Genomic DNA, 15,376 nt, shown 5'->3' with positions numbered 1-15,376 from the left:
CCATCGAATCAGTGATGCCATCAAGCCATCCCATCCTCTGTCGTCCCCTTTTCCTCCTGCCCCCAATCCCTCCCAGCATCAGAGTCTTTTCCAATGAGTCAACTCTTGGCATGAGGTGGCCAAAGTACTGGAGTTTCAGCTTTAGCATCATTCCTTCCAAAGAAATCCCAGGGTTGATCTCCTTCAGAATGTACTGGTTGGATTTCCTTGCAGTCCAAGGGACTCGCAGGAGTCTTCTCCAACACCACAGTTCAAAAGCATCAATTCTTGGGTGCTCAGCCTTCTTCACAGTCCAACTCTCACATCCATACATGACTACTGGAAAAACCATAGCCTTGACTAGACGGACCTTTGTTGGCAAAGTAATGTCTCTGCTTTTGAATATGCTATCTAGGTTGGTCATAACTTTTCTTCGAAGGAGTGTCTTTTAATTTCATGGCTGCAATCACCATCTGCAGTGATTCTGGAGCCCCAAAAATAAAGCCTGACACTGTTTCCACTGTTTCCCCATCTATTTCCCATGAAGTGATGGGACCAGATGCCATGATCTTAGTTTTCTGAATGTTGAGTTTTAAGCCAACTTTTTCACTCTCCACTTTCACTTTCATCACGAGGCTTTTTAGTTCCTTCACTTCCTGCCATAAGGGTGGTGTCATCTGCATATCTGAGGTTATTGATATTTCTCCTGGCAATCTTGATTCTAGCTCGTGCTTCTTCCAGCCCACTGTTTCTCATGATATACTCTGCATATAAGTTAAATAAGCAGGGTGACAATATACAGCCTTTTCTATTCTTGTTGTTCCATGTCCAGTTCTAACTGTTGCTTCCTGACCTGCATATATGTTTCTCAAGAGGCAGGTCAGGTGGTCTGGTATTCCATCTCTTTCAGAATTTTCCTCAGTTTATTGTGATCCACACAGTCAAAGGCTTTGGCATAGTCAATAAAGCAGAAATAGATGTTAATCCTTACTGTTCACCATAAACCTTTACAGTTTGGTGGCTACCGTAAGTTTAGATCTTCTCCATTAAGAGCTTGATTGTTTCCAAGTTTAACTTCCTCCTTGAAAAAAAGTAAAACATGGGCCAGGAAATACTGTTAAGCCCTGGTGTTCTCTTTATTTCAACTTATTTTGTTTCTCCTCTTGTATTTACAGTAAACAGTAATTTTCAGGTTGCTATTCTCAACTTGCCAACTTCCCAAAATGCCATATTTTGCAATGTATGAGTATGAAAAGGAGACACAAAGATTCAATGTAATAAATTTATTGAACATTTACTTCTCTCTGAGCATATACACTTCTCTCTGAGTTGCTGTGCTAGCACTGAGTCTGTTGGGACAAACGGGGCATATTCCTTGCCACTTATGAACTCAACCTAGGAGGTACAGAGAGAAGAATACAATGAAATAAAAAATGCAAATGTGGTAGATGCTGTATTACTAATAAGGCTAAAGTGCTGTTGTAACTCAGAGAAAGGAAAGGGTAATTCTGTCAAAATGGGGCTAGAGAAATCAGACCACGATATAGATGAAGTGGCATTTATACTCTAGTAAATATTTATTTGGTCAGTGTTGATTTTCTGCATGTTTTCCAATATGTAAATATGAATCTCTGTTGTATATTTTAGACCACAAAATAATTAAAGTGGAACTGACACGTAAGTGATAAAATAATGGACAACATTTCTGCAAACTTTCATTGACTGTGATTGTGGGCAATTCCTTCATCATTCTAGGCCTCAGTTTGTTCAACTGAAAAATGATGAATTTGAACTAAATGCCATGTTGGATTTCTTTTAGCAGGGACTAGATTAAATCTAAACTTTCTGTCAGCTCTAGAGTTTTGAAAAGATTTTTTTCCTCCAATTTTTTTTTCCTCCCTCATTCCCCCAACTTTTTAAACTCTATGACTTTACTTTTTTCTTTTTCTTCATTTGATAGATTTTTCCTCTATAGTATTTCCTCTAATCTAAACTTTCATCATTATTAATCTTTTGAAGAATTCAGAATGGATAAATAGCTAATTGGCGTTACTAATCTGACGTGGAAAGAGGGCAGACAGCAAAAGGTATGGTTGGTCATTAAAATTTGTAATAGTGGATTTAAATCATAGGAAACTAACACTGTTTATAGAAAACTTAACCTGCTTTTATCTTATAGGATGGTACTAATTTAACTGAAAGGAAACCCATTTCAGATTTACACAAAAACTTAGGATTAATAGTGCCTTCAAATACATTAATATTATTTTCCCTTTTTGAATGGAATAGTTTTAATTAAGTTTTGCTAATCCTTTTGGTTTAATCCCTGGAGCTGACTTATAAAACACTAAGGTTTTAAATCAAACTGTAAAAATCATCAAAGCTGAAAGTTACAGCGATAGCCATGGGAAGAGGGGGCTGGGGGGAAACAATACAGGATTTATAAACTAGGTCTAGCAAACTGGCAATGCTTTAGACAATATAGATCTATAGGTCTATTAGATAGAATTTTATACATGTAATCTTTACAATTAGTCACTGGGGAAAAGGTAATGGTGATTTATCAAATATATTTTCAGTATTTTACAGGCGTTAGATTCTCTATAGCAACAGCTTTTATTTTTCTTTCTAAAGGCTCATTGGTATGTCAAACATGAAGGAGAGGATCTGAAGATTTATCATTTAACCTAGAAGAAAATGACCACAGAAATATTATTTTCTTAATCCCCCTGGTAATATAATTACAATGTACTATTTGATTCTGAACTTCATAAGAGTGATGAGATAGATGATCTGTTTAGAAGGAACTCTCCGCCCTCACTCTGCCTGCTTGCCTCCACCCTGCCTGCAATAATAAGTAAATAGATAAATAAGGGAAACCAAAGCAAAACAAAACCACTTTCCAATTCTTTAGGCAATGCTTCATAAACTTTTCCCAACCAAGTGCCCCTAATGAAAGAGAAGATTGAACATGCTCCCCTAGGGATCTACAGCAAGTGTGACATTTCTTTGAAGTCATCTGTTTTATTTTAAAAATTCATGTGAATTTTGCATTCCACTCCATAACATATATCTGTTTTATGTAAAAATGATGTGGTTTCCCCCAATATCTTTGAGTTACAGAGCTCTAGGAAAATATGCTAAGTTTATACCATCGCCTTTGATAGTTTAAGATGCACATAAATTTTAGAAGGTTAGCTTTACAAGGAAGCAAGGCATTTTCCATGAATCCCACATATTTCCCACTTTTAGTTTTCTTTCACTTGAAGGTAATTTTTTTCCCTCTGTCAGTTACTTTGAGGTATATACCTTAAGTAATGAGCTGAAATACATTTATTTGCTATTCCAGACAGAAGAGATACTTATTCTATTAAAATAGGTACTTAGGTTCTAATAATCAAAAAACTTACAAGAGGGAGGAATACATACATACACTAATATATATACAAAACATAAACAAGAGTTTATATCATAAGGACTATATTCAATATCTTATAACATATAATGGAAAGTAATCTGAAAAAATATACACACATATATAATTGAATCACTTTGCCATATACCTTAAACTAACATAATATTGTTAATCAACTATACTTCAATAAAAAATGAAAAACAGAGGATTTTCAAAGGTGTAGGAAGAAAACAGAAACACAAAAGATAGATATAGTAGTCATACAATCATTCTTTAAATATGAAAAATATAAAAATAATATAAAAATCATTAACTAGTTTCAACTTTCCTGTACCACTCCAGTTTACAAAGAAAGGTACTTTTTTCTTTGTATAAGCACTAATTTCACAAGGAGATAGGCCATAATTACAGAAAATAATTACTAGAGAGTGTTGATCTATTTTTATTTTTGCTAGTTGGCTGTGAATATAGATACGCTAGTTATATCCACAGTATTAGAGGTGACAGAATATGATTCAAACAGGACTGAAATCTATATTAAGCAAACAAACATGCTAAACTTAAGCACCAAGGGAAAGTATTTAACTACAAAGAAGAAATTGGCTTGACATTTCACACCACGTTCTGTTTTTTTCTTGCAGTCTAATTTCACAAGTATTTTCTCATAAGGGCTCAATAGTAACACATTTAAAAAGCATAAGGAAATGTATCCTGAACAGCGAATTGACAAATGTCAGGTGTCTTAGAGAACAGGGCACTTGAGATTCTCAGGCACAGGATGTAGCATGATACACAGAGACAGCATTATTAGAAAGGAATAAAAATGGCTCAAGAGAAAGTATGTCTGGGCACCCTGAAAGAAAACTAGAAGGAAATGAAAGAGGGATGCAAGTAAGTGGAATGTATGTAAGAACTTCTTGAGTTGAAAACTCTGAGTCTAAATTTTATAGGGAAAGAAAAAGAACTAGTCACAATAACTTGACAGGGGATTGCTGAAGCCCAAACAGTAAGAAAGGAAGATCTTTTGCAACAGTTTTTTGAATACAATGACATTCATTTCATGAATACATGAAAGCAGAAATAAGCAAATATATCAGAGAGGTTTTGCTCTTAAAATGGATAGGAAGAAAGAAGTTGGTTAGATTGTAAAAGAAAACTATGTAAAGATCTGCCAAAAGCCCCAAAGTAGGAAACAGAACTGAGTATAATACATACTTGGCTGAGAATGGAAGGATTACAGGTAGCCTTATAATTCCTCTCCTCTAACAAGACAACAGTAACAACTATAATATTCATTAAATTAAAGGAGTTAAAGAAATTCCATTAATTTCATTAAAGAAAAACATTGCGGATGTGATCAACAATACCAGAATGTTAGTGATGACAACTGGCTACTGAACAAGATTATACATATGACATTCTGGGTTTTACAGACACACTTTTTTTCTACTTTGAAGGACACTAACCAGTGTATATGGTTTGTAGTAAACTCAGGAAGCATATGTTTTTCAGTCCTTACAGAAAGTTCTCAGAGTTATAGAGAAGTGGAATTGTGCTGCTCTGCTCAGTCATATTCAACTCTTTGCAACCTTATAGACTGTAGCCCTCCAGGCTCCTCTGTCCACAGAATTTTCCAGGCAAGAATACTGGAGTGGGTTGCCATTTCCTTCTCCAGAGAAGTGGAATTATCATAGTGCAATTTCAAATAAAAGCTTTATTGCTTACTTTTCTGATCCAAGAGGAAAAATGTACTCCACATCTATTGTTTCACCTTCCAAAAAAATGTTTCCTTGATCCTTCCTTTCATTCACTTTTCAACTTCTGGCAAAAGTAAATACTCACTAACCAACAAAGCTAATGAGTTCAAATTCAAGTCTGGAGACATTTTTCTTCTTCCCCAGTGACGTTTTCACCTATCCTAACACATTCCACGACTGTGCCTTGCTGATACTGTTGACTGTCTGGACTGCATACTCCTTTTCCATGTCTGTAAAAATCCTAATTTTCATACTTCACCTTTTTGGCCTCTTTCACTATGCCTTCACTTAACTATCCATTCAAAAGTATTTTCCCTCTCATCTAAACTACAGTCTATTTTCTTATAGCACTTCTCATATTCATCTCTGTTTTATATAGTATTTGTATACATGTCTTCTCTTCTAGATTTTAAACGCATTCTAGCAAGAACTATCTCACAATCATTTTGTTATTACCAACAGCCCCACAGTATGGTTCTTTTGCAAACAATATACACTTAAGTGTTTATGAAATGAATGAACAAACATACTATCTGATCAGAGACACAAAAGCTTCAATAACCTAGAATTGCTAAAAAAAAAAAAAAGTCAGTTAAAAGCAGGTTATTAAAATATACTATGTTGTCAAATACAAACTAAGGAAAACTATCTTCCTGCTTTTCTTAGATCAGTAACCAAACAAAAAATATGATTAATGCTTATAGATTACCATTTAAAGTATAATATTTTGGCAGGATGTAGTTTCAAATCAGTTATAAATCAATTACCTTTGCTTGCACTTTCTACATGCTCCAGTTCATCAGTAAATTTCAGGATATCCTGGTAATTTTCCTCACAGATTTCAGCAAGGAAATGCAAGAGGGTGGTCTTTTGATCTGATGATTTAGTATCTCGGATCTGAAATGGAATAATGATAACTATTTTTAGTATTTTTCAGCAATATAAATATAGACTTCTACTTAAAGAAGTGAAATGAATGAATGAACTCAATTCACTATAATTAATATAACTTTTTTTAAATGTCTAGGGTAGTTTATACTAGGGCTCTAGTAACAATACGCTGGGTTTTGAAATGAACTCATTTTCAAAGAGAGAAAGGTGACACAAAATGTAAATAATAACAATAATAATAATAATAAACTTTCATCTGTATTTCTTAAAATGTCTAAATCATGATGGCAAAGTGAACTATTCTTTCCTGAGAAAAGAACAACCACTTAAGTATTAATAATAATAGTCCAAGTTAATGTGTGTTTCTGTTATCATCATTTTGGTCTTTGTATTATTTCATAAATATATTCTTAAAAGCTGGATGCATCTATGAGGTTATATTTACTTCAGCTATCATCTATGCAAATTAAAATAAAAGAGCAAGTGCATTGTATGCTCCTTTACTTGCATGGGCCATCAAAAAAAAAAATAACTGAAGGCTTTTTAAGCTGATTTATAAACAGAATCTGACCATACAATCATGATAATATGTCAAATTTTATTTCTCTGCCTACACATTGTATCTTCTTTTCAGAGACACTAGAAAAGAGATGCTGAAGTTAGAATGATAAGAAAACTGCAAAATATAGGACCAAAAAAAATCTATAATGAGAATCTAAGTATTTTCTTTAATACAACTGTTATACAAGACTAAGCTACAAATGAAATTAAGGATTTACTTAGAAACAAAGGACAAATATGGCATGAAGTATCAAGTTTTCTCATTCTATTGGATGTTTTCTTTCCATAATCCTTAGATGATGGGTTTGTCCACTGATGTCCATACTGATTTGGGGATTTTAGCTTTAAGGATTACTGTTTAGAATAAATGAATATTCTTTACAAACAGGCTTGTGAAAAGACTTGGAGGATATTTAGTTAATTACAGAGTAATTTAATCCTTATTATTTTAGTGGCTAAGGAAAAAAAAATATCACATTTACTCAATCAGGTCCATACTTTTTGTGTTACAGTTTATTAGAATAACTGTTAGATTCCAATGATATGAAAAACGTAAAAGAAATGTTAGTCTTAAGGCTCAAAACAAACAGCCATAGGAGTCATGATGCTGGTAATTCCAAGGCACGTAAAAATATTTAAAATTTTGCATTATTATGCTGATGCAATAAACACTTTTAAGTACTACAGAGTTGAAATGACACAATTAAAGAATAAGCTATAAGAACAAAAAGCAACAAAAACCTAAAGAGCAATTTGTCTTAAGTCAGGCTTGCAGCTGTAGAAGACTCAATAGGAGGTTCACTTTCCTAAAGAGAGGTCTTTTCTTGAGATTAGTGTTATATGTTCACAAAGTGCATCCCTTTCAGAGGATGCTGGCTACTCCAACCAATAAGGAAATAAACATTTTCTTTTCTTTGTTGTTTCTTACAAACTACTTTAACTCCTAAATGTTCAAGCTGGAGTTATAAAAGGCAGAAGAATCAGAGATAAAAATTGCCAACATCCACTGGATCAACGAAAAAGCAAGAGAGTTCCAGAAAAACATCTACTTTTGCTTTATTGACTACACCAAAGCCTTTGACTGTGTGGATCAAAACAAACTGTGGAAAATTCTTCAGGAGATGGGAAAACCAGAACAACTGATCTGCCTCCTGAGAAATTTGTATGCAGTTCAAGAAGCAACAGTTAGAACTAGACATGGAACAATAGACTGGTTCCAAATTGGGAAAGGAGTACATCAAAGCTGTATATTGTCACCCTGCTTATTTAACTTATATGCAGAGTACATCATGTGAAATGCTGGGCTGGAAGAAGCACAAGCTGGAATCAAGATTTCTGGGAGAAATATCAATAACCTCAGATATGCAGATGATACCACCCTTATGGCAGGAAGTGAAGAACTAAAGAGCCTCTTGATGAAAGTGAAAGAGGAGAGTGAAAAAGTTGTTTTAAAACTCAACATTCAGAAAACTAAGATCATGGCATTTGGTCCCAATACTTCGTTGCAAATAGATGAGGAAACAATGGAAACCGTGAGAGACTCTATTCTTGGGGGTTCCAAAATCACTGCAGATGGTGATTGTAGCCGTGTAATTAAAAGACGCTTGCTCCTTGGAAGAAAAGCTATGACCAACATAGACGGCATATTAAAAAGCAGAGACATTACTTTGCTAACAAAAGTCCATATAGTCAAAGCTATGGTTTTTTTCCAGTAGTCATGTATGGATGTGAGAGTTGGCCTATAAAGAAACCTGAGCGCCAAAGAATTGATGCTTTTGAACTGTGGTGTTGGAGAAGACTTGAGAGTCCCTTGGACTGCAAGGAGATCCAACCAGTCCATCCCAAAGGAAATCAGTCCTGAATATTCATTGGAAGGACTGATGCTAAAGCTGAAACTCCAATACTTTGCCACCTGATGCGAAGAACCGACTCATTGGAAAAGACCCTGATGCTAGGAAAGAGGGAAGGTGGGAGCAGAAGGGGATGACAGACGATGAGATGGTTGAATGGCATCAACGACACAATGGACATGAGTTTGAGTAGGCTCCGGGAGTTGCTGATGAACAGGGAAGCCTGGCTTGGTACTATCCATGAGGTCTCAAGGAGTCGGACATGACTAAGTGACTGAAGTCAACTGAAAAATATTAGGTACTTAAAGAAATTGAAGGCACATCTTCCTAAAGGAGGGGAATTGATCTGTATTTTATGAAATCTATGGAGACAAACTATTTACACACAGAGAGACAAACACAGGGCCCAACAATAAAAACCCATGCAATTTTTTAGGATACCACACTGTAGAAGTGTATCAGTTTTCTTTTAAAAAATGCACATGGCCAATACTGGAAAGGAAAACACAAGAACAGAAAAATAGCACTGTGCTTGTATGGCAACCTTGTCGGTGATTTAAAAACTCCCTTTTTGACATGCATGCTTATATGTGGTTAATTTTCAGAATTCTCAGAAGTGAAGCATAACATTTCAGTTAAATATATTTATTGAAATCAGAAAGAGTAGTCAACAGAGTTGCATGACTTTTCTAGATTTCTAACATTGCCTTCAAGGCATGGACAAAGATGGCCACACGCTTATCTTGTCAAGCTGAGAAATATTTTAGTTGGTATGGGAGATGACTTGCTAAATCTGTATTGAAATGTTTATTTTTTAAATAACGTTACACCAAGAGTCTATCTTGTGGTTTCAAATTGGCAGGGAATATTAACAACAAATATGTAGTCTTTAAAAAATTTTTCTCTATGTCCATGACACTTAGACCAATCATTTAAAAATGAACATATAATATCAAAACATAAGGGTAAAGCATCTTTACATATTAAAGTATATTTACTTTGTATTATCAGGGCTTCAGTGTCTCTTACTGTGTCTACACCATCCACACATTAGTCATCGTCTCTCTCAGGACCTATTGAATGGTTCAATGTCAAGTACAGAAGGCAACTAAGAACATTCACTTTCATGACTTCTAATGGCTAAAGGCATTTATCCAATAATTTGCTCTTCCAAGTGTACTCGCTAGCTATAGACATCTCCGGGGGTAGTATAAAGGTAACCTGAGTATGTTCAAAATCACTTCCAAAGTGTTTGGGTTAGTTTACTGATAAATAAAATTAACTTCATTTTGATATCAGGTTAACTCAGTGTAACATGCAAAAGGATGAACAAAATGGCCACCCTATAATCCTCTGTCTTATACATATTTTCAAACAATATAATCACAAATAGCTCCAGAAATTGGAATTATTTGAAAAAGCTAAAAACATTTTACAATATCTTAATAAAGTGAGTTATCAGTGAATGACAGCAATAAAAATAGAGCAATTCTCTATATTTACTGATTAAGTGCCAGTTAATAAACCACATAGTGATTTTAATTATAATCATCTGACCAATAAATGTTATACATAAAGATTAATAACTGGATTTATACTAACTGTAACTACCTAATCTTTAATAACTTTCTGAAATGGTACATGAATACAAAATACCTTTAACAGATTAACACATTTGTCTAGCAAATTCTGATCATTCTTTTTTCCCTAATAAACAGGAGTGCTATATTATGAAAGATACTATTTATATGTGATGTGTTCAAATACATTTCCAAAACTTTAGTTAGGGAGATAGCAAAATATCTGAATAACCAATTGCCTTATAAAAGATTTATTTTGAACATTTTCATTCGAGCCTGAAAACCTGCAGTCTTCACCTTATTTTTGAAATCAGTTGGTCTGAACACACAGAAGGCAGCACACAGCCAGAGTGCCTGAGCCAACAACATTTTAATCATCCATGTCAGTCACACTCAATATTTCTGTGAAGGACCCCTTCTATAAGTAATTTTCCCTTCTCCTGAGATTTAAGCCTATTTTTTCTTGCTCTGTCATCAGTGGAAACTGAAAATAACTGGTCACTAATCCTCTGTATGGAGAAGGCAATGGCACCCCACTCCAGTACTTTTGCCTAGAAAATCCCATGGACGGAGGAGCCTGGTAGGCTGCAGTCCATGGGGTCGCTAGAGTCGGACATGACTGAGCGACTTCACTTCCACTTTTCACTTTCATGCATTGGAGAAGGAAATGGCAACCCACTCCAGTGTTCTTGCCTGGAGAATCCCAGGGACGGGAAGCCTGGTGGGCTGCCGTCTATGGGGTCACACAGAGTCGGACAAGACTAAAGCGATGCAGCAGCAGCAGCAGTATCCTCTGTATAACCACCTCTCACAAGAGTGAAAGCTCCCTTTCTCAGGTGTTCTTTGCTCTTAAACCAAACTATTTCAGTTCATTTAACCTCACCACACAAATGTCAGTTTTTAAATGTTTAATTTTGTCAGGATGATTAGAACCCATTCAGTTTCCATTGCAAAGTCTCCCTTCAGCTACTAGAAAAGCACACCAACTTCTTGGTTTTGCATTTAAGGCCCTTTCTCAGCTGATCCTTGCCTACCTTTCTAATGTGTCCCCTGCTGCTTTCTTGTACCTATCCTTCTCTTCAGTTTGATTACAACTGCTTGAACATACCATAGTGTCACACCACTGTGCTTTTGTACATCTTGTGCTCTCTATAGACTCTCCTCCTCTTTTCTCTATCTGCCAAGTGAATACCTACTCAAATTTCAAGAGTACTCAAGTACTTCTTCCTTTCTGAAGACCCCGCTAAGGAATACTTTATTCCTTCCTTTGCTATGTTCCTTCACTCTAAACATTTCAACACAGTACTTTCTTCCAGTCAATATGAGCTCTTCCAAGGGAAGAAACCCTGTTTCACTAATATTTATTATCCACAGTACCTAGGAGCATCATAGTACATACCTAGGGAGGCAATCAATGTTTCTGAATGAAGATTTTTCTCCACACAAATTCCCACCTGTGTAGGCCATAGAAAGATTCTTCTAAATTAAACTATACTCTTGTTCTGTTTGCATGTGTACACATATGCACACACACACACACACATACATACATACACATAGAGATATTGACCACAAAGCCCAGACTTTTTCAGGACACCATATCTGTTGTGAGTTATATGAGAGGGAATGCCAGAACAAAGTCACAACGTCCCCTTGGGAAATGAAGCACTAAACATTTATAAGGGGAGACAGGTTAGAAGCAAAGCAATTATGAATGTAGAAGTACATTTGATGATTCAGTGCGGGCTGGACACTAGGGATCAGAGACAAACAATAAATGGGATCAGAGATAAACAATAAATGGTACTTTCAAAGCCCCAAAAGCCTAGCATTTACAAGAAAACACAAAGTTATACAGAAAGGGGATGACGTAGAAGAGTAATTTTGTAAAAAGTGTCAAGGACTGATATATCTAAAATGATAATGAGTACATGAAAAAAAAAGGCAAAGAAAGGACAAATTTAAGACACACTGTGAAGACAAACAAGATTAAGCCACTGAAAAGAAATACCTGGGATAATGGAAAGGGAAAGATCCGACTCCAAAAGTTCTAAATTTAGGTGATTAAAAGAATGGTTGTACTGGAAACAGAACTGCCATATGACCCAGCAATCCCACTACTGGGCATACACACCAAGGAAACCAGAATTGAAAGAGACACGTGTACCTCAATGTTCATCGCAGCACTGTTTACAATAGCTAGGACATGGAAGCAACCTAGATGTCCAGCGGCAGACAAATGGATAAGAAAGCTGTGGTACATATCTACAATGGAATATTATTCAGCTATTAAAAAGAATGCATTTGAATTAGTTCAAATGAAGAGGATGAAATTGGAGCCTATTATACAGAGTGAAGTAAGTCAGAAAGAAAAACACCAATACAGTATATTAATGCAGATATATGGAATTTAGAAAGATGGTAATGATGACCCTATATGTGAGATAGCAAAAGAGACAGATGTAAAGAACAGACTGCTGGACTCTGTGGGAGAAGGCGAGGGTGGGATGATTTGAGAGAATAGCTTTGAAACATGTATATTATCATATGTGAAATAGATCGCTAGTCCCAGTTCGATGCATGAGATAGGGTGCTCAGGGCTGGTGCACTGGGTTGACCCTGAGGGATGGGATGGGGAGGGAGATTCATGATGGGGAACACATGTACACCTATGGCTGATACATGTGAATGTATGGCAAAAACCACCACAATATTGTCAAGTAATTAGCCTCCAATTAAAATTTTTTAAAAAGAGAAAAAAAATAAAGAATGGTTGTATTGAGAAAGTGGTAACTCTCTAGAGTAAGCTGGCTTTGAGAAGGAGGTAGCAGTTTGTTTTTAAACATTAAGTGGTAGCTATGTGGAGCTAATCTATGGAAGGTGGTCATGGCCATTCCATTCTCTCTGCTTCATTTTATCCTATATAATAATGCTTCTTAAATATCCATATTACCATGCCACTCTCTTCCTTCAAAAAAAATAATGGTTCTCTACAGCTCATATAAAGAGGTTCACATTTCTAATCAGAATAGTTATCGAGCACAGACTTTGGATTCAGACAGTACTAGGTTAAAACCTTTACTCTATATACCATTCACTACTTCTGTGACCTTAGGCAAGTGAACTAAATACTCTATGTCTCAGCTTTCTGATCCACAAAATAGGCATTAGATAAGACTTGTAGAATTTAAGAAGATAGTCTATTATCATGACCAGGATCACCATTTAGATCAGAAGTGATAAGAATCTACTTTAGCTTCCCATCTTCATACAGAGTAAGTCATTCAGTTCAGTTCAGTTCAGTCGCTCAGTCGTGTCCGACTCTTTGCGATGCCATGAATTGCAGCATGCCAGGCCTCCCTGTCCATCACCAACTCCCGGAGTTCACTGAGACTCACGTCCATCAAGTCAGTGATGCCATCCAGCCATCTCATCCCCTGTCGTCCCCTTCTCCTCCCGCCCCCAATCCCTCCCAGCATCAGAGTCTTTTCCAATGAGTCAACTCTTCGCATGAGGTGGCCAAAGTACTGGAGTTTCAGCTTTAGCATCATTCCTTCCAAAGAAATCCCAGGGCTGATCTCCTTCAGAATAGACTGGTTGGATCTCCTTGCAGTCCAAGGGACTCGCAGGAGTCTTCTCCAACACCACAGTTCAAAAGCATCAATTCTTCGGCGCTCAGCCTTCTTTACAGTCCAAATCTCACCTCCATACATGACCACTGGAAAAACCATAGCCTTGACTAGACGGACCTTTGTTGGCAAAGTAATGTCTCTGCTTTTTAATATGCTATCTAGGTTGGTCATAACTTTCCTTCCAAGGAGTAAGCGTCTTTTAATTTCATGGCTGCAGTCACCATCTTATATGATTTTGAAGCCCAGAAAAATAAAGTCTGACACTGTTTCCACTGTTTCCCCATCTATTTACCATGAAGTGATGGGACCAGATGCCATGATCTTCATTTTCAGAATGTTGAGCTTTAAGCCAACTTTTTCACTCTCCTCTTTCACTTTCATCAAGAGGCTTTTTGGTTCCTCTTCAGTTTCTGCCATCAGGGTGGTGTCATCTGCATATCTGAGGTTATTGATATTTCTACCAGCAATCTTGATTCCAGCTTGTGTTTCTTCCAGTCCAGCGTTTCTCATGATGCACTCTGCATATAAGTTAAATAAGCAGGATGACAATATACAGCCTTGACGTACTCCTTTTCCTATTTGGAACCAGTTTGTTGTGTCCTGTCCAGTTCTAACTGTTGCTTTCTGACCTGCATACAGATTTCTCAAGAGGCAGATCAGGTGGTCTGGTATTCCCATCTCTTGAAGAATTTTCCACAGTTTATTGTGATCCACACAGTCAAAGGCTTTGGCATAGTCAATAAAGCAGAAATAGATGGTTTTCTGGAACTCTCTTGCTTTTTTGATGATCCAGCAGATGTTGGCAATTTGATCTCTGGTTCCTCTGCCTTTTCTAAAACCAGCTTGAACATCAGGAAGTTCACGGTTCACGTATTGCTGAAGCCTGGCTTGGAGAATTTTGAGCATTACTTTACTAGCGTGTGAGATGAGTGCAATTGTGCGGTAGTTTGAGCATTATGGTAAGTCATTACTATAACCTAAAAGTCCCTCTGTGACCTGGACCACTATCACCACTGAGATCTTATCCCTAGCTATCATCCCTCACCAGCCCCCTTGAGCCATGCTTGACCTCGATTCTGTTGCTCCTTGAATTTAACAGGCATGTGTCTCACTTAGAGCCTGTGCATGCACTTTTTCTCTGCCTGGAAGTTTTCACTTTTATTCACCAGCATGGCTAGCTCCTTCTCGTCTTTCAAGATCTATACTCAAAAGTCACTTTCTCATTATGTTCTTTTCTAGTTACTCTATCAAAAATTGCAATCTACTCTCAAAACATCTCTTACCTCTCTCCCTCTTATATTTTTCTCCATAGCAATCACCACAAATATACTCCTACTTATATTTTTATTATCTGTCTCTCTCTGGTACAATGTCAGCTACACAAGTAGAGGGCATTTTTTGGTCTGCTTTGTTCACTTTTATATACTCAGTACCTAGAACAATGGCTGGCACATAACAGGCACTTAATATATATTTACTGAATGCATGAGTGGGTGAAGTTTTCCATTCATTTTCTTATGTTCTTCTTGACCTAAAATGCCTTCTTCCTTCATCATGTGGCAGTAGCCTATACCCCCTTTAAGGGGGATGAGAACCAACATTTCTAACCTATCTATCATGTGCCTATGGGCCAGGTACTTTGATAAGTGTTTCAAATGTGTCATTTTTGTTTAAAAAATTATGAAAGTATTCAATTATTAACAAGCCCATT

At 36.4% G+C, this 15,376-nt stretch overlaps 1 protein-coding gene across 3 annotated transcripts in view; it reads right to left on the bottom strand.

The window, feature by feature from the left end:
* The window catches only part of DIAPH2 (diaphanous related formin 2), a 984,078-nt gene that overhangs the window by 442,511 nt on the left and 526,191 nt on the right, over positions 1-15,376 (bottom strand). For all 3 annotated transcript variants that reach the window (XM_070783973.1, XM_070783972.1, XM_070783974.1), the window contains one exon: positions 5,919-6,048. In XM_070783973.1, the coding sequence (XP_070640074.1) occupies positions 5,919-6,048 (130 nt within the window). The remainder of the gene's footprint in view (positions 1-5,918; positions 6,049-15,376) is intronic.

Source organism: Bos indicus, chromosome X (genome assembly GCF_029378745.1).
Source record: "Bos indicus isolate NIAB-ARS_2022 breed Sahiwal x Tharparkar chromosome X, NIAB-ARS_B.indTharparkar_mat_pri_1.0, whole genome shotgun sequence".
NCBI classification, from domain to species: domain Eukaryota; kingdom Metazoa; phylum Chordata; class Mammalia; order Artiodactyla; family Bovidae; genus Bos; species Bos indicus.
This window is presented reverse-complemented; position numbering and strand designations above follow the sequence as displayed.